The sequence below is a fragment of the Delphinus delphis genome, chromosome 18, assembly GCF_949987515.2.
Source record: "Delphinus delphis chromosome 18, mDelDel1.2, whole genome shotgun sequence".
NCBI classification, from domain to species: Eukaryota; Metazoa; Chordata; class Mammalia; order Artiodactyla; family Delphinidae; genus Delphinus; species Delphinus delphis.
The window spans coordinates 3,593,730-3,618,891 of NC_082700.1; the positions used below are offsets into that span (position 1 = coordinate 3,593,730).

The window sequence follows — 25,162 nt, forward strand, 5'->3', positions numbered from 1 at the left end:
ATTTTAGTATTTATTGGCATGATCAGATAAAACTTGATAAAGGCAGTGTTTGCTGCTTCCCGGTCAATTTTATATGTTTTAGTTTCATGATTGTTACTGAATGTAATTTTGCCACGGAGGAGGGGACTACTAAAACGCAATCTTCTCTGGGTCTGTGACCCAGCGGAGGCAAGCTGCCCCTCTACCATCGTCCTGGGTCTCAAGCTGCCCTTGACCGTGGGCTGCATCTTCTCCTGCACCTGTGCAGCTGTATCTGGCCATAGCATCCTGTCTTCCGGGCCTAGGTTTCCTCTTGTGTCAAATGAGGGGCTCGAAGTAGATCTTTCAAGCGCTGTTCTGGCTGTGAAATCCTGTGGTGACTGTATCCTGAGTCCGTGGCCTGGCTTGGGGGAACAGGTTCCGTTGACCTGTTGACCAGTTCCTGTTGCAGCTCCCACGCCTGCCGTCCTTAGCGCCTGAGGCAGGCGGGACCCGTGTCTCTCGCCCGTTGGCAGGTGGTCTGTGAATGTGTCACGGGTTCCCTGTTGCTTCGTTCCCTACGACTAGGAGTGAGAGATTGGCTCAGGTCTCCCTCTGCATTTGGGAGGAGAGAGATTCTCTGTAGGCTCCAGAGTCTTACATTACATTCTTCTATGTTCTCACTCATCCAGTTAGGAGACTAATGCTATTACCAGGTTGTCACAAATTTGGGGGTCAACTCGCTCCTGAGTTTTGCCTGACATGCTTTGTGCTGTGTCACTTAATGCACAGGATTTACCATGCTGGTGGTGACATGGCTGCAGTGAGTATTTTGGCCTTAGTCATGGTTTTGGCCTTAGACTTAATTTTGATGTAATAGTGGAGCCTTTGCTTTCTTTTTGTTCACGTTTGTGTTTGTTGCTCATGAACTGGCTCTTAGTTTTTCTAAGTAACAGAATCCCCACCGAATCCCACCCTGTTCTTCTGTTCACTGGGGGCGCCTGACCTCTCTGTTGTCACTTGTTCCATCTCCTATTTTTGCGTTTTTTCTGGACTCCTGGGCCTGGCTACTGGCACCCATCACAGAATCACTAACCAAATGGGAAACGGGGGGCGGAGCCATCAGTTTGGACCACACTGACCTTGCACGTCTGGGATGGGCAGGCAGGTGTGTCCAGAGGTAAATATATTGGTCCAGGGAGGGCTTGTGGTAGAGGTCAAGGCTGGAGGTGGATTTGGTGACCGTGCACAGGCTGGTGGCGATTTGAGATACGGAAGTGAGGGGACAAGACCCTTGGGGATGTTGAACGAGAGGGTCCTGTCTAAGGGCCCCTCAGCGAAGGAGGGGACATGGTACCCGGGGAGGAGGGTACAGAAGCCAAGGATGGCCCTTTGAGGAGGGAGGTGGGTAGGGACCCTTCCGCAGAGATGAGTCGATGAAGAGAGAGAGGCTGATGAAGGGGAGAAGCTCGGGCATGATTTTATATAAAAATAGATCTTGCCAGGAAGAGTCGTGAGCATGTTTAAAGGTTGAGGGGTCAGCAGTGAAGGGCGGGAGGGAAGGCTGAGGTATTGGACCGTCGGATGGTACGAGAGCCTGGTGGAGGTGCCCGGGGTTAAAGGGCAGCCCGTGGACTTGGACGCGGACAGGAGAACTGTCCCTTCCTAAGAGGATGGGAAGGGCTGAGGCCCGAGGAGCAGCGGCAGCTAGGGAGCTGGGGGTGGAGGTGAATCAAGTCCTGTTTCCCCCACGGCAGGGGGAGGGGCTTCAGAGGGAAGGAGCCAGGCTGGTGGGGGCATGGTTAGAGGAGGGGGAGGGACCGGAGCAGCGACCTGGTGGTTTGGGGAGGGAGCTGACACCCCCGCCCCCCCCCCCCCCCCCCCCCCGTGGCCCAGAGAACCCAGGGAGCCACATGCGGGTCACTGCGCCGCAGTGGAGGGCCCGCTGGGCTTTGCTTCCTTGAGGAACACGTGTTAGTGTTTTTTTAAACCTTTGGGGAAACGAAAAACCCCAGTGAGGTAAAGAGATCAGCCTGGATTGGCCGCAGTGACTTCTGTGTGTGCTGGAGACTGTCCCGAGGGGGCTTTGTGCCTGGTGGGGGGGCTTTGACCTTCCTGCCACTGCGGAGGATTGAAACACGCATAAATGTTTTATTAGGTTTCCTGGGAGCCCAACCGCTGCCGCAGCAGAGAAGGTATGGAGGCCGCTTTGGCAGAGACAGTGAGGGAGGCGGCAGGTACGGCGAGAGGGGAGATGAGAGGGGACGCAGCCTGTGTTCTGTTTCTTTGTTTCCGCTTTTGGAGGGGCAGGGACCCTGGTACCTGTGGGTTTTTAGAAGAGCTTTGCTTCTCTGATAGTCACAGGACCTTCATCTCTGTTCAAAAAACTGAAAACAGAAGGATAAAAAGTGAATTGAAGCTTCTGACATTTTTATAACTGTTTGCAAACACAGTCACCACTATCTTCCCACTGATTCTTTCAGACGCCTTCCGTCCACGTCCATCCAGCAGCGAGTAAGCGTGATGCTCCGGTGGTTTCGTTGGTACAGCGATGTCCTTGGGCTTCACTCGTGAGCCCCCCCTGCCCCTCCTGTCCCCTGGCGGCTCCTTGCTAGGTGGTGTCCCGGAGATGACTGTACTCTTGTCCCAACGCCACCTCCCTCCTTGCAGGATCCCCCTTCCTGAACCGAGTTGGGTGTTTGCTCAGCTCTCCCCGACAGCTGTGTGAGCCCCGCTGTCCTGGCGTGTTGCTCTTAAGGACTATAAGGGTCAGATTTGGGTAAAAACAAAACAGGACCTGGGGAGCTGAGAATGGTGCCGTCGCCACCCTCCGCTTCCTCCCTGCAGGGTGGCACCTACCCACCTCCTCTTAGCTCAGAAAAGGCCAGAGTATCTAATGACCTCAGGATTGGCCAGTGGTTAAGACGTTGACGAGAGGTTTGACTTGGTTTTAAGAAGCAACGGGATTTGCTTTTGCAAAGGTTGATGGAGGGCTCCGGGGGAGGGGGAGAGGGGGAGAGGGACCTGGAAGCGAGGATGGAGACTGGGGTCCCTTGTCTCCCACCCTATTTTTTCTTAACATCTTTATTGGAGTATAATTGCTTTGCAGTGGTGTGTTAGTTTCTGCTGTGTAACAAAGTGAATCAGCTATACATATATCCCCATATCCCCTCCCTCTTGCATCTCCCTCCCACCCTCCCTATCCCACCCCTCCAGGCGGTCACAAAGCACCGAGCTGATCTCCCTGTGCTATGCGGTTGCTTCCCACTAGCTATCTATTTTACATTTGGTAGTGTATATATGTCCATGCCACTCTCTCACTTCATCCCAGCTTACCCTTCCCCCTCCCCGTGTCCTCAAGCCCATTCTCTACGTCTGCGTCTTTATTCCTGTCCTGCCCCTAGGTTCTTCAGAACCTTTTTTTTTTCAGATTCCATATATATGTGTTAGCATATGGTATTTGTTTTTCTCTTTCTGACTTAACTTCACTCTGTATGACAGACTCTAGGTCCATCTACCTCACTACAAATAACACCATTTCGTTTCTTTTAATGGCTGTGTAATATTCCATTGTATATATGTGCCACATCTTCTTTATCCATTCATCTGTCGATGGACACTTTTAGGTTCCTTCCATGTCCTGGCTATTGTAAATAGTGCTGCAATGAACATTGTGGTACATGACTCTTTTTGAATTATGGTTTTCTCAGGGTATATGTCCAGTAGTGGGATTGCTGGGTCATATGGTAGTTCTATTTTTAGTTTTTCAAGGAACCTCCATAACTGTTCTCCATAGTGGCTGTATCAATTTACATTCCCACCAACAGTGCAAGTGGGTTCCCTTTCCTCCACACCCTGTCCAGCATTTATGGTTTGTAGAATTTTTGATGATGGCCATTCTGACCGGTGTGGGGTGATACCTCATTGTAGTTCTGATTTGCATTTCTCTAATGATTAGTGATGTTGAGCATCCTTTCATGTGTTTGTTGGCAATCTGTATATCTTCTTTGGAGAAATGTCTATTTAGGTCTTCTGCCCATTTTTGGATTGGGTTCTTTGTTTTTTTGATATTGAACTGCATGAGCTGCTTGTAAATTTTGGAGATTAATCCTTTGCCAGTTGCTTCATTTGCAAATATTTTCTCCCATTCTGAGGGTTGTCTTTTCGTCTTGTTTATGGTTTCCTTTGCTGTGCAAAAGCTTTTAAGTTTCATTAGGTCCCATTTGTTTATTTTTGGGTTTATTTCCATTTCTCTAGGCGGTGGATCAGAAAGGATCTTGCTGTGATTTATGTCAGAGTGTTCTGCCTATGTTTTCCTCTAACAGTTTTATAGTGTCTGGCCTTACATTTAGGTTTTTAATCCATTTTGAGTTTATTTTTGTGTATGGTGTTAGGGAGTGTTCTAATTTCATTCTTTTACATGTAGCTGTCCAGTTTTCCCAGCACCATTTATTGAAGAGGCTGTCTTTTCTTCATTGTATATGCTTGCCTCCTTTATCAAAGGTAAGGTGGCCATATGTGCGTCCCACCGTATTTTTATTTCTTGCCATCACTTTCCTGCTTCCTGTAGCCACGTTCTAACACAGTTTCATGTTGTGCGGACCTTGATCTGAGCTCACAGCTCAAGCTTCCTGGTTAGTGCGTTTTGTACCCGCCCCGGATTTGAACCCTCTGAGCATGGGGTGAATTGAAGCTTCTGTTGGAGAACGACTGAGGACCGTGGTCTGGCTCAGACTGGATGGGGCAGTGAGGTCTACCTGGCAGAAACACTGCGGTGACGACCGGCCAGCAGAGGGCGCTGTGCTGCTGCTGGTCTGAGGTGTGCTCTGGGCTCTCCACCCGCAAGGCAAGCACAGGGGTTAAGGGAATACTTATTTGATGCGGCCAACCTAGAGCTCAACGGTCAGAGGAGAGAGAATTGCTTTCCCTGCTCTCTTTCCCCTACCCCTCACCCCCGCCCACACTCATACTCACACACACAGTTGAAATGATTGTGCGCTGGGTAGACATGAATAGAGAAAAACTTGCAGAGAAGGTGACCCCTTGGGCTGTTGGCTCAGAAGAGAAGGATGTGGTTTGATGAGAAGAAGAGAGATGTTCTAGGAATTTAGCAGAGGATGAAAGGAAGCAAGAGAACTGAATAAGAGCTAAAATGCTACAGAATAAAGTGACTTCCATTTAAGGGGGAGGAACATTACTCTCATTTCTCCCGTGGGCTGAGTTACAGGGTGAAGACTCCCGTCCTGAAAGCCAGACTGCTCTTCTCAAAGCAACGAGTGTGTAAACACTTTGTACTCTGGGTGCCAGGCTCTGGGTGTTTGCTTCTCGTTAGACTCATGGAGGGCAGGTTAAAATTCCCTTCCTTTTGTCCGTGACCCGGGGCACAGTTGCTGCTGGCGGAAGGAGGTGATTGAAGGGATTACTATCAGATATGAGTGTAACTATCTCATTTTGTGGTGGGAAGCAGTATACGAGTAAACTAGGTCTTCAGCCTAATTTCATGTTCTAATAAACAGCTCCTTATGTACAACCATTCCTGAAATTAGCTGAACATCCAAGAACTGATGGCCCCTTGACAGTTACATCTGGTACTATTAATTTTTATTTAAAGTATTTATTAAAATAATACATAAGGTAGTTAAAAGTTCCAATACTGTGGAAGCTTATCACGAAAATCAGTAGCTTCCAGCCCTGTCTCTCCCATTCTGGTTCTGTTCCACCAACGGCAACCACTGTTTTTAATTCTTTTGGTGGTTTCCACCGTATTTCTAAGTTAGGTTTAGAAGACATCTCTCTGAATTCTCTTATAGATGAAGATTTAACTTACTTACTTCAGGGTGAATTAGTGAAGTAGTATATCGTGTTTGTCTCCTTTCTAGTATAACTTATTTTTCCTGTCTCATTTTTCTCCTGGAACATTTTTGTTTTTTACATATCAATTCTTATTTTTTGCATCAGAACACTGTATATTTTGCAACCTTTTGTTACGTTTTATTATTATTTGCGGTACGCGGGCCTCTCACCGTTGTGGCCTCTCCCGTTGCGGAGCACAGTCTCCGGATGCGCAGGCGCACCGCCCATGGCTCACGGGCCCAGCCGCTCCGCGGCACGTGGGATCTTCCCGGACCGGGGCACGAACCCGTGTCCCCTGCATCGGCAGGCGGACTCCCAACCACTGCGGCACCAGGGAAGCCCTTTCTGAGTTCTTTGAGCATCTTTATGGTCGTTACCTCGAACTCTTTCTCAGGGAGATTGCTTTATCTCCACTTCCCTTAGTTCTTCTGGGGTTTCTTCTTCCTTTGTTGGGGACATATTCCTCTGTCACCTCAGTTTGCCTCATTCTCTGCTTTTATTCCTATGTATTAGGTAGGTTGGTTATGCTTCCTGATCTTGCGGAAGTGGCCTTATGTGGGAGACGCCCTGTGGGTACCAGCAGGGCACTCCCCTCTGGTCACCAGAGCTGTGTGCTCTAGGGGTACCCTTTATGTGGGCTGCATGGGCCCTTCTGCTGTGGCGGCGCTGACTACTGTCGGTGTGCTGGTGGGTGCAGCCGGCCCCCCTTCTGGTTGGTTGCCAGGCCCTGCCGTGTGTAGAGGCTGCTCGCGGCTGGTGGGCGGGGCTGGGTCCTGGGCCCTCTGGTGGGCAGGGCAGGGCCGGGTCCCGGCACTGTTAAGCTGGAGGAAGTGTTTCACAGTACTGCTCACCAGCCCCAGTGTCCTTGTGGTGGGGTGAGCCCCCAAACTGGCTGCTCTGAGTGTCCTTGTCCCCAAGTACCTCCTTTCTCTCCAGGAGGCTCTCCAAGGTCAGTCCTGCCTAATAGGTGACTGTGATGGTGAATTTATGTCAACTTGATGGGTATTTAGTCAGACATTATTCTGGGTGTTTCTGTGAGGGTGATTTTGAACGTGGTTAACATTGGATTCATGGACTGAGTAAAGCAGATTTCCCTCCCCAGTGTGGGTGGGCCTCGTCCAATCAGGTGAGGGCCTGAATAGAACAAAGGGCTGAGTGAGAGGGAACTGTTCCTTCCTCACAGGCTTCGTGCTGGGACGTCGTCTGTTCCTGCCTCTGAGCTAGAGCTACACTGTCGGCCCTCCGGGGTCTACAGCTTGCTGAGTGCAGATCTTGGGACTTGTGTGAGCCCATACATGTACATATACATCCTATTGGTTCTGGTTCTCTGGGGAACCCCAACGAATGCAGTGACCCTGTGCTCTCTTGAAAATCGGCTGACCTGTCTTCTCTGGTAGGTCAGGCTGCCTGCCTCACAGCCCAGGGCCCTTCCTCAGGCCCCAGGCCCCTCTGCATGCCCCTCTTTTCCCATGGCTCATTCTCAGAAGGCATCTTAGAGGCAGGGAGACATCTTTCTTGCCAAAAGCAGAAAGGAGTCTATTTTGGGGGTGGGGGGGGTGGAGAAACTCCTTAGCTGATAATTCCGCTCCTAGATTTTAAAAACGTGGCAGTATATTTTTACACAGTTTTCTACTATTTTAATGGTGCCTGAGTAGGCAGAAGTGTGAAATGTGTGGGTCCATTTTACAGTGGGGAGTCAGAAGCCAGGTGCCCTTGAGATTGGCCTTTATGCTGTCGAATCCCATACATAAAGACTTAGGCCCCTCGTGTCTCTGTGTTCAGTTTCTGACCGGCGCCTCCATGGGTGTGCTCACTTCCGGGAACTCCAGCAGCATCCTTAGCTTATCCGGCATTCAGGAAAGTGCACAGAACCCAACAGGAAATTTGTAATTAACATCAAACATTTGGGGCTTCCCTGGTGGCGCAGTGGTTGAGAGTCCACCTGCCGATGCAGGGGACACGGGTTCGTGCCCCGGTCCGGGAAGATGCCACATGCCGCGGAGCGGCTGGGCCCCGTGAGCCATGGTCGCTGAGCCTGTGTGTCCAGAGCCTGTGCTCTGCAACAGGAGAGGCCACAACAGTGAGAGGCCCGTGTACCGCAAAAAAAAAAAAAAAAATTAAACATTTGGATGAAGGTTGGCAGTCATGTGAGAAACAGACAAAAATAAAATGATAAAGGAGAGACAGACTTGCTTTACGTTCAGCTCCAAGTGAGGTTTGTGTGTGTCCCACACCAGTGAGCTCTGCACCCTGACTCCACCTCTGCTGGCCGCCCATGTAGATGTCACTCATGGTTGGAGCTCCTGGGCTCTACCTGCTTGGGAGTGACCTCTTGGACAGTCACGGTGACCTCCCTTTGCGACCAGCAGCGACACCGCCTCTGTGACTGAGGGCAGAGACCTGCAGGATGGATTTGAGCGCTTCTGCTCCCGTAACTGATTTTCAGAGTCATGTCACACCTTTGACTTCCAGGGCAGCCTTAACCCTTTCCTTTTGTTAGGGCTTGTTTCTCTGGGTTTGGAAAGGATATACTGAGTTCTCAGTGAAGGGCCAAGGGTGTTGTAATTCAATAGACTGACCCATAGTGCTTTTCTTTGGTGGCAGTGGTGGGATTGGGCCTGAACTGTGACTCCTGTGCTTGTCTGCCTTTAGGCCAGGTAGTTTCATAAGAGGTATTTGCTGTATCTTTTTACTGAAGATGGGAAATCCCATGGAAAGGGATCCTTTGAGATTTGCCATGTAAAATTGAGTCAGAGTCTCAAACTCCTTTTCTTCTGATTTTGTAGCAGGAAGTTGCCAAGTTTTCTCGTAAAGCAAACGAATCAAACCTACTCTTCCACGGTGCCATGTTTAAAGATGTTAGCCGTAGGCATGTCTAATGTCTGGCCTTCGGGACTGCTTGCCTGGGAGTTTTCTTCACCGAAAGATTCGCCTGGCAGCTAGCTCCGTGTTCAAAATGTTGCCTTCTCTCTGTTATCTTCTTTTCAGCCCACGTTTCTATGTGAGATAAATTGCCTTGTGTCCAAAGCTATTCATTGAATAATGTATTGAGTAAAAAAAACCAAATTAGAAATGTGATAGGAACAGGACACTCATGCTGTTTAATGGGAATTACAGGGGTGTCTAATTTCTGAACTTATGTTCAAAGGTATATTTATAAGCTGATCGATTAGGACTCAACCCATTCTTCTCATTGGATGTGTATTGTAAAGACTAGGCTGATTTTTCAGCCCGCACGGTCTATGATGAAGTGCTGTGAGTAATTACGGCGCTCTCAGTACTGGTCCAGGTCCAGTGACTGCATTCTGGGAACAGGTTATGAGGCCAGGCGGTATCTAGCACCTCTTTTCCAGTTGTAGACAAACTGGAAAAGTGTTGAAAATAAACACGTCCACGTTTGGAAATGAGCTTATTAGTCTGTTCTTTGTAACCGGTGAAATTTCAGTAGCTCAGTAAAATGAAGTAAAACCTTCTAGTGAGGTGGGCCTATCTTGACAATGGACGGGCCCTGGTGATCAGGGATTTTTGCGTTCAAGGTTTCCAGAATATAATTTGGGAGGGGCGACTGACTGCGTCAGGAGTCCACGGCAGGGGAGAGGACCTGTCCGCGGCGGGCTGTCTGTCGGCACGTCCTCCGGGGCGAGTCCCAGGTGTGCGGTGAGGCCCGTCGTCAACGGGAGTGGCAGGGGGTCCCCCGGGGGCTTTGTATATGCTGGTCTCATGGCTCTTTCTTAGGGGTTGGTGTGTAATGTACTCTTAAGGGATAAATGAATGAAGCTGTTTATGAGGACATGAATGGCCGTCTTAGGCCGTGTCTTTTACCTTCAGTAATCCGGAACTCCTTGCTGAGCGAACATGTGAGAGCAGAAAGGTGGAAGGTCTCCTGCAGGGAGCTGGGAGAGGGAGGGTTCCCAGAACAGGGTCATGGAGCCACTGGTCAGCTCACAGAGTGAGCTTCTGTGAAGGGGTTTAAAGGGGCCCCCCGGTCTTCCAGTAAACACTGAACGCCTAGGCTACCTTGGGCACGTACGAGAAATGTATTTGTCCACGTGAGGCCAGAGAAGGAGAACACCCCAGTGTGGGTTACTATTCACATCTGGAAGGAGCGTGTTAAGCTAGTTCGGTTCCTGGGTTTCCGGAGCTTGTGGTCCAGAGAAGTTAGTCTTTGGGCAGCTCCTGCGTTGTCAGACTTGCCTTTGGAGGACAGCCGTCAACTTGGAGTTTTTCTCCCGGCTGGAAAATTGCACTCAGGCATCACCCCGGGGTTGGTTCCGGGGCTGCCCTCTGGAGGTCAGATTCTGGAAGTGCTTTTGTTGTGACAGGAGGGAGCCCCTGACCCACGTGTCTCCAGGCCCTGTTTTCTGATGCTTGTTGCCCATACTCGCCAGCTCCTAAGAGTTTCCACGAGGAACGTGCCCACCACACACGTAGCCAGGTTCCTTCCCTGCTGGGTCAGGGGCCCGGAGAGAGGTTTGCAGGTTGGCCTTGTCGGCAGACCTTGTCTTATCCTCGGAGTCCTGCAGAGACTTCCTGTCTCCTGAAGACAGAAAGGCCAGTGGGGACATGAGCTGCAGGGCCTGAGTCAGCCCCATCGCCCCGCCCCCCGGTCCCCTCCCTGCCCCTGCAGCAGGAGGACGGCGGCTGCCCTCCCTCTCAGCGTTTTTGTGCGCGCTGTTCCCTCTCTCTGCAGATTTCTTTTCTGTGCATCCACGTGGCTGGTTCCTGCTTCGTCACCTCCCTTAGGCCTTTGCTCACAGGTCACCTTCTAAGTGACACATTCCCTGATCACTGTCGAAAATAACTTCTTCCCCTGCTCCCGCCCCCCTCACCCCGCAGTGTCCTCTTCTGTGTCCTCCATCCCTGGTCTGTTTTCCTCCACGGTATTCTTCACTATCTATCCTGCCGCATATTTTATTTGGTTTTAAAGTGTCGTTCTGTCTCTAGAATGTAATTCCCTTGCGATAATGCTTTTGTGACCCTTTGATTCCCCGCAGTGCTGGGCATGGTGCCTGGCACATAGATAAGGCTCAGTAAATACCTGTGGAAGGATGGATGGATGGATGGATTTTTGACAAGCACCTGGTCGTTCTTCATGTCACCTGATTTCGGGAAACACTGATCTAACAGATACTTAGAGGGAAGCTGGGTGAGCCATGGGAAACAGTCCTGTTTTCTCCTGGTCCTTTCTCCCCGTGCCCCAGGCCCTACAGACTCACTAAACGCCTGAGATGTGCTTGCAGCCAGTGCCTGGCCGGGCCGTCAGGGAGGCTGACACGTGCAGTTTGAGGGGGAATCTTCTGGGGTAACGAATTCAGCTGGTGAACAAACTCTTCTGCTGGGAAGCTCTTCACGCACCCCTTTCATCCTGTCAATTTTCTTTCCCCCGGGGAATCCAGTTACATTGTATCCTGTTCAGCTGGGTGGAACTCAAATGGGTGACTTGAACACATCTACCTCCTCAGGGGTAGCTGCCGCTCAGTGTGGTTCTCAGACCAGCACCTGGGAACTCATTAGAAATGCAGAATCTCAGACCCATTCCAGACCCACTGAATCGGGGTATGCGTGCGGTGGTTAATCTTATGTGTCAGTTTGGCTGGGCCAGGGCGCCTGGACATTTGGTCAAATGTTATTCTAGGTGTTTCTCTTAAGGTACCTTTTGGATGAGGTTAACATTTATGGATAAATTGGTGGGCTTTGAGTAAAGCACATTGCCCACCATAATGTGGGTGGGTCTCATCCGTCAGGTGAAGGCCTGAATGAACAGAGACTGACCTCCCTGAGGAAGAAGGAATTCTGCCAGCAGATGGTCTATAGACGTAAATGGCAACATCAGATCTTCCCTTGGGTCTTCGGTTCTCCAAACCTGTCCTTTTGGTTTTGTACGGAGGCTTCATTGCAGACATGTGATTGATAGAATCATTGGCTGTCGGTGATTGAAATCTCCAGCCCCTCTTTTCTCTTAGGAGGGGGTGGGACTGAAAGTTTCAACCCTCCAATCATGTGGTTGCTTCCCCTGCCATCCAGCCCCCATCCTTAGGTTACCTAGGGACTTTCCATGAGTCACCTCATTGACATAACAAAAGATACCTTTATCGCTCTCACCACAACAGAAATCCCAAAGGTTTAGGAGCTCTGTGCCAGTAACTGGGATGAAGACCAAATATATGTTTCTTGTAATAAATCACAGTATCACAGCGCCTTCAGAAGAAGGCTAGAAATAATTCTGTCTTAAGGATGACTCTTAATCATTGTGTATTGCAAAACACCAGGCCGTGACACCAGATCTTCCCTGCAGCAGTGGCCACAAATGGTACATGGAGCTATCCCATCCCATCCCATTCCTTCCCCACCGCCCCCATCATATGGCCTCAGGCTGCTGTGTGTTTTGAGTTGTCAGTTTTTTAAAAAATAAATTTATTTTATTTATTTATCTAGGCTGCTTTGGTTCTTCGTTGCTGTGTGCGGGTTTTCTCTAGTTGCGGAGAGCAGGGGGCTACTCTTCATTGCGGTGCACGGCCTTCTCATTGCCGTGGCTTCTATGGTTGCGGAGCACGGGCTCTAGGCACGTGGGCTTCAGTAGTTGCGGCACACGGGCTCAGTAGTTGTGGTCCACAGGCTCTAGAGCGCAGGCTCAGTAGTTATGGCGCACGGGCTTAGTTGCTCCACGGCATGTGGGATCTTCCCGGACCAGGGCTCGAACCTGTGTCCCCTGCATTGGGAGGTGGATTCTTAACCACTGCACCCCCAGGGAAGCCCGAGTTGTCAGTTTTGGCATTTCATTCGGTCATTCCAGGTTTGGTCACCGTCAGGTGTTATAGAAGTACATGTGCCTCAGGTGCTCTGTCTTCTGAGCGCCTGGCTCTTCTCTTTGGTGCTTCTAATTAATGTGTATTTTAAACCCAGAAAACCTCTCAAGACTGTACTTCAGGTAAGAGGTGGCTTCAGAAGGTGAGCTCAGACTCGGCAGGTATTTTTATGGATGAGGCTTTGAGCAGCTAAAGGAGGTATGGTTCGTTTTATCCCTCAGGTCCCCAGTTTATGCCTTTCCATTATTGCACTGTTCGTTGATGATCTGCTATGTGCTAGGAACATACAAAGTAGAAGTTGTTTAAAAAAAAAATCAGGTGAGTAAATTTTAAAGATCTTATTCAGTGATTTATGAGTTCGGCAGTATCCCATCGAGCAGATAGAGTAGCTCTGAGAGTTGTACAAAGTGGAAGACTTTTATAGGTAAAAAAACAGTGGGACAAGGAAGTTACTAGCTAAGAGTCAATTGTTTGGGGCAAAGTCACATTCCTTTGGGGCGTATCAGGTTGATAACCTCCCTAGTGCTGACCAGGTGATTCCAGACTGACTGGTTAAGATTAGATTCCTGGAACAGGCTGAAGCTGCAATTAGGTCAGGCATCGAGTCTCAGTTTGATGATGTGGGCTGAGCACAGGTGACTCCATTTTGGGTCTGTTATTTGTTTTTTTAACAAAGTAAACATTCGTACTGTTCCAAGAATCTATTCTGGGGGTACATAAATATAATACAAAGCAAAGCAGAGACTATCTTACGGAGGTGTAAACATCACCCTGTGACTTGGAGGAAGAAGAGCCTTCGCGAATTGGACCACACTTCATGGGAGGGCAAGATTAGTCCTGGAGACACGGCGTGGAAGGAGAGGATGTCTCACGTGGAAGTGGAGTGTGAGTGAAGGTGGCTGAATGAAGGATGTGTGGAAGGGGGGTTCATTCAGGTGTGGCTGAGCATAAAATGTCTGTGTTGAGTGTCCAGAGGGACACATTGAACTGTCAACCACACGCCCGTTACCAGGGCATGCTTGATACAGTGGACGTTCTACGTTGAATCAGCGGCTTTGTGATAAGAACTATAGTGACTCAGCAATCCTGGGGTAACAGTTCTACCTTGGTTTGTGTGAGGTACTAGGCAGATGCTTCACCTCTCTCTGTTCATATATTACTGCTTTGGGAACATGTGCCTCTTTCTGTTTTGTGATCTTCGATACGTATCTTTATCTATACAGACATCGTTTATACGCTGAGTGTGTTCATAGCACAAGGCTCCTAGAAGGTGGGTACATTTCCCTGGTTACACCGTGTGTCACTAAATGAACACGTATGTATCAAAGTTTGAAAACAGAGATCCCATTAGAAGATTTTCTTAGGAAAGGTGTCTTTTTACAAGACGGAGAGGGCCAGCACAGCAATGTTCTTGTCCTGAGTTTTGAAATATTTTGTTTTTACAATCACTTGTGTAATTTTGGAAACTTTGTTTTCCTGTGTTTTAGAATTTACATCCATAACTTATAGCAGCGTTTTCCTTTGTCCTCACAGTACGGCCAAGTACAGCGTGTTGACGTTTCTACCTCGATTCTTGTACGAGCAGATCAGGAGAGCTGCCAATGCCTTCTTCCTCTTCATTGCCTTATTGCAGGTGACATTTTTTAAAAAGTTACTTAAAATTCATAACCTTAATTGTATGCAAAATAAGATCTTGCTAAAAAGGTCACTTAACCGAGAAAGGGTCATCAGACTTGAATGAAATGTGCCTCCTTCATCCAATTACTGTTTGCTTGAACAAATGGGATCTTTGCATAAAGGGAGACTTCTTTAGGTATATCCTTCTTTGCTTGAGGATAATTGCAGTTACGAAAAGAGGCACTGAAAGAAGACTGTGGGATCTGACTTCTAACCCTCTTTTCTGATCCAAACACAAAACAACGTTGGGTAGAATTTTAAAAATAGGTAATGGACTTAGCTAGCTCTTAAAATAAGGTAATCGCTTTGTAACAGAAATGAATGCAACAGAACTGCAGAGGAGCGAGGAGTGTGAGCCATATTTTCTTTTTCTTGGAGAGGATTTTAATTTGCCAACTTCCCGCTTTTGGTCTCTCTATCTTACAGCAAATTCCAGATGTTTCTCCAACAGGAAGATATACCACCCTGGTGCCATTGATCATTATTTTAACAATCGCAGGCATCAAAGAGATTGTAGAAGATTTTGTAAGTTTTTGCTTTCAGATAATAAAAACATTTATTGAATGTAACTTACAACTTATTTGCTGCTTTGGATATTTTAGGACAGAAAGGTTGGTCTATAGGCTAACTAGGCTCTCAAGTTTCATGATGGTATTTTTGGGGACAGAATGTGTGCACACAGTGTCTGAACTATACGGTGAAACAGAAGTAGTTCAATCTGTATTTCCTGATGTTAGGTTTATGGACCCGCTTTGATTTTTATTGCCGATGTTCCTTACATCCTCCTTGAGAGCGTGCTAGTCTGGGTAGCAAATATAAAAGCATATTTTATGTCCATAAAAGACTGAATTGCTGTCTAGTAGAGCAGCATTGAGGTTACTTTACAAGAATCTCCTCCCTCCTTATACTTCAGTGCATCTCCAAATTCATTGGCTACAGCCATATTCATGCTCTTTCCTGTTTTCTCTCTATCCTCTTTTCAGGCTCTTCCTTCTCCCCTTCCTTTCTGTCTGTCTCCCCCTCTCTCTCATACATGCATGCACATTTTTCTGGGAATAGGTAAATGAATAAATGCAGTACAAATCAAAGCAGAGGTGCTTTGCCTCCAAAGTTCTTTATCAATAAAATGAGTTCAGTTGTTTGTTGTTAGTTTATCTTATAGAATAATTCTTTTAGTTCGATCTAAAACAATCAAGGAGTAGAAAGTTTTATGCTTCCAAGTGTTTTTTCCTTGCTGTAACCAAAATACAAGCATCTAAACCGCATCTACATGATGCGGTGTTAGTCTCTGAGACTACGGTGTTAGTCTCTGAATTTCGCGAGTGGCGCTGGATCACGACCATTGAACTGAATTTTAGGACATTAGTGTAGCTGCCCGTTGGCTTCCTTGTCTTGTTTTTCGCTGGATCTTATTGTTCGCTGTTTCAGTTATTCATCAGGAACTTTTGAAACTAACACCTTTTTTTCTTTCTGTAACAGAAGCGACATAAGGCAGACAATGCGGTTAACAAAAAGAAAACGATAGGTAAGACCCCAGGCTGACTCATTTTTTCCACTAGAAAACTTAAGAAGAAGACTTGCAGTTAAGGAATTTTAAATAAGTAGTTAATGGTGTTGAGATAAATTGAGGGAAATCTGGGACTTCCCTGGTGGTGCAGTGCTTAAGAATCCGCCTGCCGATGCAGGGGACCACGGGTTCGAGCCCTGGTCTGGGAAGATCCCACACGCCGCGGAGCAACTAAGCCCGTGCGCCATAACTACTGAGCCTGCACGCTAGAGCCCACGTGCCACAACTACTGAGTCCACGTGCCACAACTACTGAAGCCCGCGTGCGTAGAGCCCGTGCTCTGCAACAAGAGAAGCCACCACGATGAGAAGCCCACGCACCGCAACAAAGAGTAGCCCCCGCTTGCCGCAACTAGAGAAAGCCCGCGCGGCAACGAAGACCAAAGGCAGCCAAAACTAAATAAATAAATAATTGAGGGAAATCTATAAGATACTTTAAAAATAGCAAAATGACAAACAAATCCAACAAAAGGTGAGTCCTGGTAATTAAAATCTGAACAGGATTTGTGTATTTTAGAGTTTTAGAAAAGGTTTTAATTTTCAGGAGCTAGACATATTTTATGTCCATAAAAGTCAAAGCGTTCATAGCCTTGGTCTGTAATTGCCCCCGACCTCTATCTGCTTATTGTTGCATTTCTAGAATGGTAGCTCTGTGTTAATGCGGGGGGGGGGGGGGGGGGGGCGGTGTGTTCATGCGAGTGTGTGCGTTTTGGTGAATCTTGTAAATGCAAGGTGATTATTTTCTTCATATGGGCTAAATATGAATAGATGTAACTTATTTGCAAACATGAATATTTATGTGTATGCGTTCCTCTCTATATGGTACATAAGTACCTAGTTGGGGCTCTGTTTTGGGCAGTGATGATGTTATACATTTATGTCTAAGGATATGGTATGTTGGAATTAATCAGTGGAATTTTAAAAGGAGCCTTTTGGATTTTGGAAAGCTGATTTTATGTTGATTATCATCAGTATTAACTGATACTTGTTTTGTTTTTCTTTTGCAGTGTTAAGGAATGGTATGTGGCATACCATTATGTGGAAAGAGGTAATAACAAATTTTAAAGATATGCCAGAAAGTACTGGTTTGGAGACCTGTAATTCATTGCTAGTGTTGATTTTGGTATAAAGTTTGTGTTAAGACACAAGCCACGTGCATGTCATGTAAGTGGTGCAGTGTGGTTTTTCCCTGAGGCTTTCCTAGAACGGGTGCATGTTTCCTCAGTTGCTGCATCTTCTAGAAGCCATTCCCTGTGTCAGTTCAGAGCTGGGACATTCATTGCCCCTGATGGATATTTCTGAAATTTCAAATCATTTTCTAGTTTCTGAATCCAAGTAAAGAAGCGTTTTCCCCTGGTCTTCTGTTGTTCTCTTTATCTCAATGCACTCTTTTAAAGACTTTTTTTTTTTAACTTTTGAAATTCTCACTTCTGACATTTTTGGTGGAGAGAGTTTGGGTTTATAATTAGCCCTAAATATAAGAAGTGGTAGACTGGGGGCTGGGAACCATCCTGGGTGGGTTCTGAGGCTGAAAGTTGCTGCTTTTAGCTTTACAAGAGCAAGGAGTGTTTGCCTCGCTGGAGTTATGGGGTCGGCGGGGTTTGAGAACGGCGTGGTGATTTGGTTGTTACTAGCGATAAATAGAAGATTGAGAAGAAACATCCCGTGCCACCTGGGTGTTCTCTGGCTACTAAAATTAGCTTTTTCAGTGAGTCTCTGTTGTGGCTGGAACTTAATGGTCACAAGATGTTTTTGGAGGGTGACTCTCATGCCTCCAAGACTCAAAGCTGATTAACGTGATTTCAGAAGAAAACTACATTTTAGAAGAGTAACATATAATAGTATCTCTTGCTAAACATTTAATAAAATGTTTTCAAATGCCTCTATGACCTTGGGAGTCTGCAGGTAACCGCAGCCTTCCTTTTGGCTGTCATTTTCTTTTTACTTTGTTACAGGAGATCCATTAAGCCCCTCGGTAGTGTTTTGTGGCAACACCTTAACCTGGGTAGCCATCCGGAAGCCCTGTGTTGTAAATATTCATTGACCTCGCTCTCACTGGGAAGTGTGGTGGTTCTCGGTCAGGTGCTCGGAGTTTCTTGCCTTCACAGATGGTAGCAATGCTCCTAGCGTGCCATGGGAACTTGAGAACTCCCACGGCACTTAGGAGTGGCCTCTCTCCCCGATGTTCCTGTTGCCACTCCCCTCCCCAGGAAGGCGCTCATACTGGCAGGAGTGGAGGATTATTTGAATTTGGGCTGTTGACACTCCTTGAAACAGTAGAAAATGGAGTGATGATCTCAGAATTCTGGATCTAGGAGTGGATGGCTTCAGACCCCTAAAGCTCATTACTGTTTCCTACACACATTTGGAGAGAAAAAAAACCAACCCATCAACCAAATACCTGTTATGTTTTGCCACCTGCATTTTTATTTCAGTTAAAAATGGATCTTGTTGTTTTAAATGGAGCTCTTAGTATGTGCCAGAGGCAGTGTTAGGCGCTGGGGATGCAGAGAAGAATTAAGCATGGCCCCTGCCTTTCTTTTGCCTTTAAGCTGGATACGAACTTCAGATGTACAGAGGCTCTGAAATGTAATGTTTACCACCCTTCTTGATGCTGAGCCCGATTCCTTAGACTTACCCACACACTTTGACAAGCAAATCAAGGCACTAACAGGATGACTTTTAGCAGCATTCCTTTGTCCTGATAAAATATTAAACACAGTCACCTCTCAGGCCGTTTTCCTGGATTGTAAGATGCAGTGGTTTTTTTTTGTTTTTGTTTTTACAATTCTTGATTTCAAAGAGATGAGTAACATGGGTTAGAATAGGAAACAGAAAACGTAGTGCCCTTCTGTTACTGAACCAAACGTAAGTCCGCTTGCCCGCCTGCAGTAGAGCCAATCTGCTGACACGGGGTCGTGGTGAAGGGAAGTGCAGTCTTTTTTTTTAGATTTCTGAATAGGTATATGCATGTGCTTTATTTTATTATTATTTTTTAATCTTTATTGGAGTATAATTGCTTCACAATGCTGTGTTAGTTTCTGTTGTACACCAAAGTGAATCAGCCATATGCATACATATGTCCCCGTATCCCCTCCCTCTTGAGCCTCCCTCCCACCCTCCCTATCCCACCCCTCTAGGTCATCGCAAAGCACCGAGCTGATCTCCCTGTGCTATGCTGCTGCTTCCCACTAGGTGACTATTTTACATTCGGTAGTGTATATATGTTGATGCTACTCTCACTTCGCCCCAGCTTCCCCCTCCCACCCCATGTCCTCAAGTCTATTCTCTACGTCTACATCTTTATTCCTGCCCTGCAACTAGGTTCATCAGTACTATTTTTTTTTTTTTTTAGATTCCATATATGTGTGTTAGCATACGGTATTTGTTCTTCTCTTTCTGACTTACTTCACTCTGTATGACAGAGTCTAGGTCCATCCACCTCACTACAAATAACTCAGTTTCGTTCCTTTTTATGGCTGAGTAATATTCCATTAGCATTCTTCACAGAATTAGAACAAAACATTTTAAAATTCGTATAGAAACACAAAAGACCCCAAAGAGCCAAAGCAATCTTGAGAAAGAAAAATGCAGTTGGAGGAATCAGGCTCCCCAACTTCAAACTATACCACAAAGCTACAGTAATCAAGACGGTATGGTACTGGCACAAAAACAGAAATATAGATCAATGGTACAGGATAGAATGCCCAGAGATAAACACACACACATATTTATGACACCTAATTTACGACAAAGGAGGCAAGAACGTACAATGGAGAAAGGACAGCCTCTTCAGTAAGCGGTGCTGGGAAGTGCAGTCTTTATTGCAGGTGCCAAGCAAGGAGTCCAGGTGGCTCGTGCTCAAAACACCCAAACTCCCTAAAGGGTTTCAGCAAAGCATCTTTAAAGGCCAGGTGAGGGAGGGGCATCCCAGGGTAGGTGATCAGCTTGTGCACAGTTCTGTGATTGGTTGATGGTAGTAACAGGGTGGTGTCACAGGTTTAACATTATCGTCGTTAGGTGCCAGCAGGTCTGGGGGCTATGTGCTCATGGTCATCAAGTAGTTAATTTCTCCTATTTGGTGGGGGTTTTAACATCTGTAAAACGACCCAGGAAGTGTGTATCACATGCTGTTATCTAGGTACTTCAGCCAGGAGCTAAAGCAGAGGATGTGGGGGAGAGGGTTGTCCTGGGAAGGCCCCATAGGGTCCTGCTCAGTTAGACTTTGAGTTTTGAAATTATATACCAGGAACAGCCTTGCTTGCGCTGTCGGAGAACTCCACCATCCTCACTCTCACACTCATGGTTGCCCATTCGGTTACGCTCAAGGCTAACACGTAGCCGTGCCTGCTTCATGTCTGGTGCTGGCATATCCCTCCTTACTCATTGCAACAACCCTGCAAGGTCAGTGGTGGCGTTTCCCATTTTATAAGTGAGGACACTGGAGTTCAAGGAGGTGGAGAGCCTGCCTGCCAGGCTCTGTGAGTTCATGTGTGTCTGTGAAGCTCAGATCTGAGCCTGGGCCTACCTGGCTTGAAAGCACACGTCCTCTCCAGCCTGGTGTGTCTGTGAGGTTATTTAAAGGCCCTGTGGGCCCTCGGCCGTGGGCTTGTGTCCTGCAGACGAGCACCTGTTTCCGTGGCTTGGGGGCTTCTGTGATTCTTTTCTGGCAATTTCTTGAGGCCACACGCATCTCTTTCATGTGGAGTATTTCCAGGGGACCTTTGAGATGCATTGTTCCTGCATGAATTTAGTATTGCCTTTTGATCAGACCACTGGGCTTCCAGCCCCATGGCTTGGTTTTGAGTCCTGGCTCTAACACTCACTGGTTTTGTGACCATGACCCAGTATTTCACTTTGTATCTCAGTTTCCCCAGATGTAAAACAGAAGAAATTTGCCTGTGTTAACTCAGTTGATCCCCACAATAACCCCATGAAATATGTGCTGATGACCTCGTTGGACAGATGGGAGAAGTGGGGCACCAGAGTTTGCATGAGTTGCTCAAGGTTTACGTGCACTAGGAACGGGTCCCACGGGGGATTTGACCCAGGCGTCCAGGCAGGCTCTCGAGCTGTGCACTTAACCGCTTACCCTGCTGCCCACAGCTGTGGGGATAGATGTGCATGTATCTGTAAGCCAGTGAGAAAGTGAAACCTGATGGTTGTTTTGACTCATCTTTTTTCTCCTCCTTTTTTTCTTCTTCGTCCGGCATCATTGCAGAAAGGCAGCGTTGCCTTTGGTCTGTATTGAAATGTTCCTTTTATTCTTGTCGAGGAAAAGAATTTGAGCTTCTCTGCCTTAAACTTCACGGCACACTTATACAGTAATTTTTTTCTCCCGATGTTTAACCACTTTTATCACCATTTGCGCTTTCCTGGCTCTCATGTTTCTCGGTCCTTGTTCTTGTGTTCCAGGTAGCCGTGGGAGACATCGTGAAGGTCGTCAATGGGCAGTGTCTTCCCGCAGATGTGGTCCTGCTGTCCTCCAGGTCAGGTGGCTCGTGGCATGGTTTTGAAATCGGTGTTGGGAACAATGGAGTGTTACCTAGTGCCTGCAGAAGCCTCCAGCTACCCTCCCTGCACCCTCTGGGTCCCCACCCTCTCCCCCACGTTTTCTCCCTTTACTCCTTTGCATTTTTTTGCCTTAACCCTGAGTTTTCTTTCTCCCATTCATTTCTTTGTACTTTTTTTCTGACGTCTTTTTATATTTATGGATTCACTTTCATCTCGTGGCTGTTCTGGGCTATTCCTCGTTTGTGGGGACACATTCCAGAGCAGTGGAGTGATTTGTTCTGTAGCATCCAAGTCACAGCGTGTCTGAAACTTCAGAAGCGGCTCTGGTGGGTCCAGCCAGCAGCCTTCTCCGCAGAATCGAATGCCTCCCCTTACGGTAGTTCAGAGACCCACAGGCACTTCTCAGTGTGCACATGACTTGTAGATGGTCCGTATTTTGCCCCCTTTCTGTCTAAGCACCATTGCCATGTTTTTTAGGTAATTTTGTGCTACAGAGGTTTCATCACCAAATGGTGTAAACGATAAACAACGCAGTCCTTGACTTTTCCTTGGATGATACGTAAAAGTAGATATCAAAGAAGGAAAGCCAGAATCAGGATAAGAATAAACTTCTGTTTGAGCGCAAGATTAAATTAGACGATGCCAGGACTAAACCTCCCTGTACTGATGTGCTGCTGGGCATCAGATCTCCCACCGCATGTGTTTGAGTGCAGACAGACTCTCTTTTATGGGATTAAGTCACTTATTTTGTCAGATTTTAGGGCTTAGCACAAATCTTCTGCTTGAGATAAAAGGTTTAATAAAAGGACCCCAGGCCTGTAGAGGGGGAAAGGCCCCATATACATGGGGCAGGATTCATGTTTGTCCCTATTGATTAGTAACAGAGAAACTCTCAGAAATAGTAAAACGTTGATCACTTGAGATCGTTTGGGTTATGAGTTTTGGGTGTGACCCTCAGAAAGCCAGCTTTGAATAAGGATTGCCTGAGCTGACATCCCATTTTCCAGGTTCCCTGGTGTTTGTCCCGAGTGGCCCGTTGAGCACATGACCCCATTTAATCTTCCCAACAGCCCTTGACAGCCTTACTTGGTACATGAAAAAACAAGGGCTACAGAGAGATCGTTGAACGCGCTGAGGCCACACGGCCAGGAAGGGCGGTGCCAGGAGATTGTAAGTGGCTGGTGGTCATAGAATCTTGTTAAACCCTAACTGTGCTCCCTGGACCTGAACATGCAAGTAGGAGTATAGTATCCGCCATGCTTATGTTTAAGCACGGCAGGTGCTGTACTCTGTATCTGTTCTTTGAGTTTTCTGTCCTTAAAATCAGGTGTTTTGATTAAAAAGTTGCCTGTGGACACAGTAAAAACTGCAGGGAAGAAAAACCCTGCCAAGCCTATGCCTTGATTTCTCAGTTCCTCTGGCCGTAATCTCCTTCAGAAGGTATGTGTGCTGGCCTGGCCTGGCCTGGGCGGCTGTTTCGGTCAAGGGCAGGCCAGCCTCTGACTTTCAGGGTCACCTGAGCCCACTGGGCGGTCTTAGCTGGGACCTCTTGTTTCCCATCACAGGCCTGTCCCCTTCCCATGCATCCTCTGTTATTTCTGTCCACTTGGAGTCGGGCGGCCGTTTTGTGGGGCCTGTGCGGGTAGATCATTGGAGAGACAGCTCGTCTTGGCGCTGTGCTCTCCACACACCTGTCTGTCTGTCCTGTCTGTCTCATCAGTCACTCTTCCCGTGGCGGTCAGTTATGACATCACTCTGAAGGGCCGGTCAGCAGAGTTTCCATGGTTGAGGCTTTCTGAGCTGTGAATTGGTGGGGGGGACCTTACTCAACTTTTTTTTTTTTTTTTTCTCTCCTTAGTGAACCTCAGGCAATGTGTTACGTTGAAACAGCCAATCTCGATGGGGAGACGAACCTTAAAATACGTCAGGTAAAAAGTCACCTTTTATGACTTGCATCGTTATGGGGCCCAAATGGCGACGGTGCTCCCCTCACGTACCAGTCAGTGCTTTTTCTGGAGGAAAGAATTCAGTGAAGCACAGACTCAGGACTCCACCACTGCGCTGACACATCCATGCTAAGGTCATAATCAACACACCCAAACCCTTTACAGAAAGCACACTCCATTAGCTGTACCCTAACGTGGCCATAAACACAGAATAAAGTACCCCTTTAACATAGTGTGATATCTGGCACCCTGTAACTCTTCTTTAAAGAGAAAAAAATGCCTAAGTCAGATATCTAAGATAGAAAAGAAAGATATGTGGACAGAATCATCCAATGCAACTTGGTACAGCAGAAAATTTGTGTCAAAATGAGTTATTAATTGAAATTTAAAATTGTTATTATATATTGAATTCTTCCAAACCTTTTGTATTAGGTTGCTGTGACCGAAGCTGCCTGTGAAGTCCGTCCTGAAGGGCTGGTAGCTTGAGGACCCCACCCAACTATTCCATTTTAGTTGATTCATTATTTCCTTTTGATTAACAGTAGGGATATGCTGAGTGTCGTTCGTAAACCTGGAAGATTGTGTTCAGTTTCCTCTTTGGGTTGAACGTTTCAGGGTGTGAGTCACACGGCTGACATGCAGGTGAGAGAGGTGCTGATGAAATTGTCTGGGAGCATAGAGTGTGAAGGGCCCAATCGCCACCTCTACGATTTCACCGGAAACTTGAACTTGGATGGGAAAAGGTATCGCTTCCTCGTGTCTTAGTGGATTTTCTTTTAATTTATTTTTAATGTGACTAAGAATTACAGGAGCTTTGGCAAATGTCAGTCTGTTTTCTGCTTTCATAATATTTTTAAAACAGATTTCTTCATGTTTCGCTTAGATATGGGAGGCTGAGCTTTTCTTGAAACACCGTTTTAATCCATTTAAACCTTCCCTTAAATTTAAGGAAAGACCTGATTTTTGGCAAGAAAATATCCCGAGGGTCTGAAGTGAGGTTCACAGAACTGGCCTGGTCTTTCTGTGTGTATTACTCGCCAGGGAGGAGAGTAGTTGATTTTGGCTGCGTAAAATTGTCCAGAAAAGCAGAAGAGAGATGTCTGAAGCGTGTAAGAGCTGACATTTATTAGAGAAACATCTTTTTTCCCTTGGCTGTCTTCTAAGTAGTCTGTGTTTTTAGCAAGTTGAATGGAAGGACCGGTTACCCCGCCTTCAGAACGTTCACTGCCCTGTTGTCTCTATTCTGTTGTCTTTGCCCTCTTGGCACTTATCATTTGAGTCATTTTTTGTCGTTACATTGGGGCGTGCTTTCTCTCTTCTGCTTATCTTCAACCTGCATGTTCCTTACCAGTGGTCTCCACCTTTATGTTTTGAACAGACCCAAAGGGAAGGACCCGATCACGGGAACCAACCCAAAATAACTCTGACAAGTCTAAGTGTGGCACCCTTCTCGGTTTCGTGTAGTACACAGGGCTGTTCTGTAGGCTCCCACTTTAAAGTTCTAAATTATCACTCAGACGTTTATTGAATCATTAAGTTACCTTTGACAGATTTGTTATTGTAGCTTTTTTTTTTTCTTAGAGTCTAGAAACTGACTTTCCCAAATGAATAAACTTCTGGTTATCTTAATTTCCTTTTCAGATATTGAGTTTCATAAGAGAGTTATAAGAGACACAATTTCCTTTTAACGTTTTATAGGAGAAAAAAAAAACCTTTTTCTGTGTTGATGAATGGATGAGATAAACCTTGGGTAGATGAAGCCAGGGGTAACCTTTATGGCCCCTGTGTCCCCGTGAAATAGTCCAAATTTGACTAAAGGAAACAGTTGATGTATTGTGGGTT

The 25,162-nt window shown here is 46.9% G+C and overlaps 1 protein-coding gene across 1 annotated transcript in view; it reads left to right on the plus strand.

The window, feature by feature from the left end:
• The window catches only part of LOC132413675 (phospholipid-transporting ATPase IB), a 518,461-nt gene that overhangs the window by 90,851 nt on the left and 402,448 nt on the right, over nucleotides 1–25,162 (plus strand). Inside the window, exons 3-9 of the mRNA XM_059995779.1 lie at nucleotides 14,151–14,250; nucleotides 14,721–14,819; nucleotides 15,774–15,819; nucleotides 16,868–16,908; nucleotides 21,276–21,349; nucleotides 23,233–23,302; nucleotides 23,936–24,063. Of these exons, the coding sequence (XP_059851762.1) occupies nucleotides 14,151–14,250; nucleotides 14,721–14,819; nucleotides 15,774–15,819; nucleotides 16,868–16,908; nucleotides 21,276–21,349; nucleotides 23,233–23,302; nucleotides 23,936–24,063 (558 nt within the window). The remainder of the gene's footprint in view (nucleotides 1–14,150; nucleotides 14,251–14,720; nucleotides 14,820–15,773; nucleotides 15,820–16,867; nucleotides 16,909–21,275; nucleotides 21,350–23,232; nucleotides 23,303–23,935; nucleotides 24,064–25,162) is intronic.